This window comes from Centruroides sculpturatus, unplaced genomic scaffold (genome assembly GCF_000671375.1).
Source record: "Centruroides sculpturatus isolate CEXI.00-Female unplaced genomic scaffold, Cexi_2.0 scaffold2745, whole genome shotgun sequence".
NCBI lineage: Eukaryota > Metazoa > Arthropoda > Arachnida > Scorpiones > Buthidae > Centruroides > Centruroides sculpturatus.
In genome coordinates, this window is record NW_019387065.1 from 1 (window position 1) to 3,154 (window position 3,154).

Sequence of the window (3,154 nt, forward strand, 5' to 3'; positions counted from 1 at the left end):
GATGAGTGTATATGTATATAAGAGCTAAAATTATTTAAGGAGAGGAAAAAAAGGCAAATGTTATTGAAAACTTAACTTTAGAAACTGTTTTAACTACTATTTTTGATCTTTCTGAATGTGAACATTCACCAGTGTGACCCGCTATTCATTTATTCTCAAGAAAATGGCATTAAAATTTTTCAAGTTTTAGGCCAGTTTTCAAGAGCATTTTTTCAAGTTGGCTGCATTGATTATCCAAAATTGTTGAAATAATAATATCAAGCATGCCATTATTCTTTATTACAGTAAAGTTTATTCAGATAGAATATTACTTTCCCCATACACAAACAAACTATAATATATATTTATACATGTTCTTAGTTTATTTTAGTTTTAGTAAATTTTATATATATTTTTGATATTTTTATCTTGTTAATTGATGACCCAAATTCTGCTGTATTGGATCTCAAATTTAAATTAAGTACTCTTTCCGTAGAATTCTTCACGAGAACTTATTACATTGTGCTGTTATGCATAAGCTTCTATTTGCTGTCATCTGGCTTTAATATTGATGATTGCACAATGTTGATAGAGAAACAGTAACTTAATTTAAATTTGTAGGCTCCAAGAAAGCAGAGTTTGAGTTTTATTAGAAAAGTTAGAATTTATTTATTATATCTGTTGATATTTATGTTGCTATTATTTACTTGTCTGAATATATGTTTAGTGAAGCCAAGCTGAGAGAGATCTTTTCTGAAGCTAAAATAAGGTAAGAGTGTGCAAGATTAATATTAATTTTAACATATCTTATGTACTAAAAATATCACTCAGAACCCATATAATATTACAGCCTAATAATATGATTAATAGATTATTTTATATTATAATTTGCAATAAAGACTTTTTATTCTTTCATAAAAACTTTAATGGTAAAATTGAAATATTGCTTTCATTACATAAAATCATTGGTAAATTAGAATATGCTGACAGTTTTATAAGTACAGTAGAACCCGGCACTCTGGATAACTCGGCCACACCCTGGCAGGGCAAAAACATTATAGACAGCTTTATAAAAGTATAAAAGATCTCATAAAGTATTTTTCTGAGGTCTGTCTTATCAGGTAAATTACTGTACACAGTGTATTCATTAATTTTCATTTTCATGTAGTAAAGGCTCTATGCCTTCATAAAGGATGTACTTTTCCTTTGTTTAAGGGTATTTGGGCAGTTTATTCTCTGTTNTTTTACAACTAATGTTAATTAAATTATACTTATTTTTAAAAAAATTATATTTTTTGAATTGTTTTAATTACCAAATTATTTTTATCTTTCTTTTAAATTCTGGTTTGATCCTTTAAAAATAATGTATGAAATAAAGAAGTCTTGGAATAAAAAAAAACAATCCAGCATTTTTACATTTACATTCCAAGATGTTGGAATGTAAATGCTTTATATTATTTAAACAAATTTTGTCTTTATAAATGCTAGTTTACAAATATATATCAAGTGTATTACATAAACTAATTATTTATTAAAATAATAAGAATCAAAAGTAAATAATCAACATAAACCATTTATTTTAATTTCTGTAAACTATAATATGTTACAATTACTATTGCATTTAATTTTCAGAGCACCAAGTATTATATTTATTGATGAATTTGATGTTCTTTGCCCAAAATATCAAGATTCTTATCAACAAGTCGAAAGGAGAGTACTTGCAACATTGTTGACATTAATGGATAGTTTATATGTGAGTAAGGATAGTTTGGATAGTAATGGATAGTTTATATGTGAATCTTTTAAAAAGATAAAAAAATATAATTATATACTTTATAAGTTCAAATGAAAAATAAATATATTTTTGATAGTTGGTTATTAGTTATGAACTTATGAAAAGCATTTATTTGATTTCTAGATAAGATTTAGACAGTATTGGAGAAAATTTCAGAATGTTATATTACTTTCCTGGCTGTTATAGAATATAACATAGAAAAAGTATGGTGATCAGTCAAAATTTTTCTCACCTTTGCATTTCTCAACATTTTGACACTCCAGGAGTCCAAAAATATAAAATAACCCAAAAGCCTCCTACAAAATGTGTTGAAATGTATTTTACATTATGTCTAAGAACTGGATGAACCATAAATATTGGAACTTGGTAGGATTATTTTTGTACATGAGACATCAATTTTGGAAATTATAAGTTGAGATGGAGTGGGTCATGTGACATTATCTCGTAAGGTCCGACTTAATGAAAATTTTACTGATTATTGATATTTAAAATTTTTAAAAAAATTCACATCTATCCCAAAATAAGGCATTTGACATTTTCTAATAATTAATTATAAAATGAAATTAAATATAAAATGATTTTTAATAAAATCTCATTGTATATGGCATCATACGTTATTTGAAGAAAAAGTATTTGTTTGAAAAATATAGGAATTTATCATAATTTAACAAAATTATTCTTTTTAAGCTTTTGTATTATTTAAATTTTATATTGTAATAAAATTGAAAATTAACTAACTTCCTTCTCATTCACCTTAACTTCCTGTTAGTATGGCAGGAGTCATGTAAAAGCTCTTGACAACATTTTTTCTGTAAGAAAATGATGCATTCTAACACTCAGAGCAATTATTTCTTAAATAATAGTTGTTATATTATAACTTGAATCAGTTATTAGTGAACTATTTTGCTATACATTATGAGAAGTACTTAAATCTTGAATATTTATTTACAATGAGGGATAATATACAAAACTAAATAAGTAAATTGGTAGCACATGACAAATAAATTAGGTACCATCAACTCCCAGCATTGCAAAGTCTATGCTTCACAAATAAAAGTTTTTACCTGATTATCATTTATTAATGTAGCTACAATAATGCACCATATTATAATTCAAAATATAATATATATTATACGTACTGTACATATAATTATATATTAATTATATATAAATTAGGTACTGTACATATAATTATATATTAACTTAATTTATTGTAACTTTATTATAATTAAATATATGCTTTCTGCCACCTGGCAACACGCTACGGAGATTTTAGGCTAGTAAGTTCAGTTTATTATCATCTGTACAGTATGTAAATTAGGTACCGTAAGTCTAATACAGCACTAATTTTATACATTTCTTGTGAAAGAAACATTTCTT

The 3,154-nt window shown here is 25.2% G+C and overlaps 1 protein-coding gene across 1 annotated transcript in view; it reads left to right on the plus strand.

The window, feature by feature from the left end:
• The first annotated feature begins 48 nt into the window (after positions 1 to 48).
• Positions 49 to 3,154, plus strand: part of LOC111616121 (spermatogenesis-associated protein 5-like) — a 9,960-nt gene continuing 6,854 nt past the window's right edge. Inside the window, exons 1-2 of the mRNA XM_023357547.1 lie at positions 49 to 748; positions 1,612 to 1,732. Coding sequence (XP_023213315.1) covers positions 699 to 748; positions 1,612 to 1,732 — 171 coding nt within the window. The 5' untranslated portion in view covers positions 49 to 698. The remainder of the gene's footprint in view (positions 749 to 1,611; positions 1,733 to 3,154) is intronic.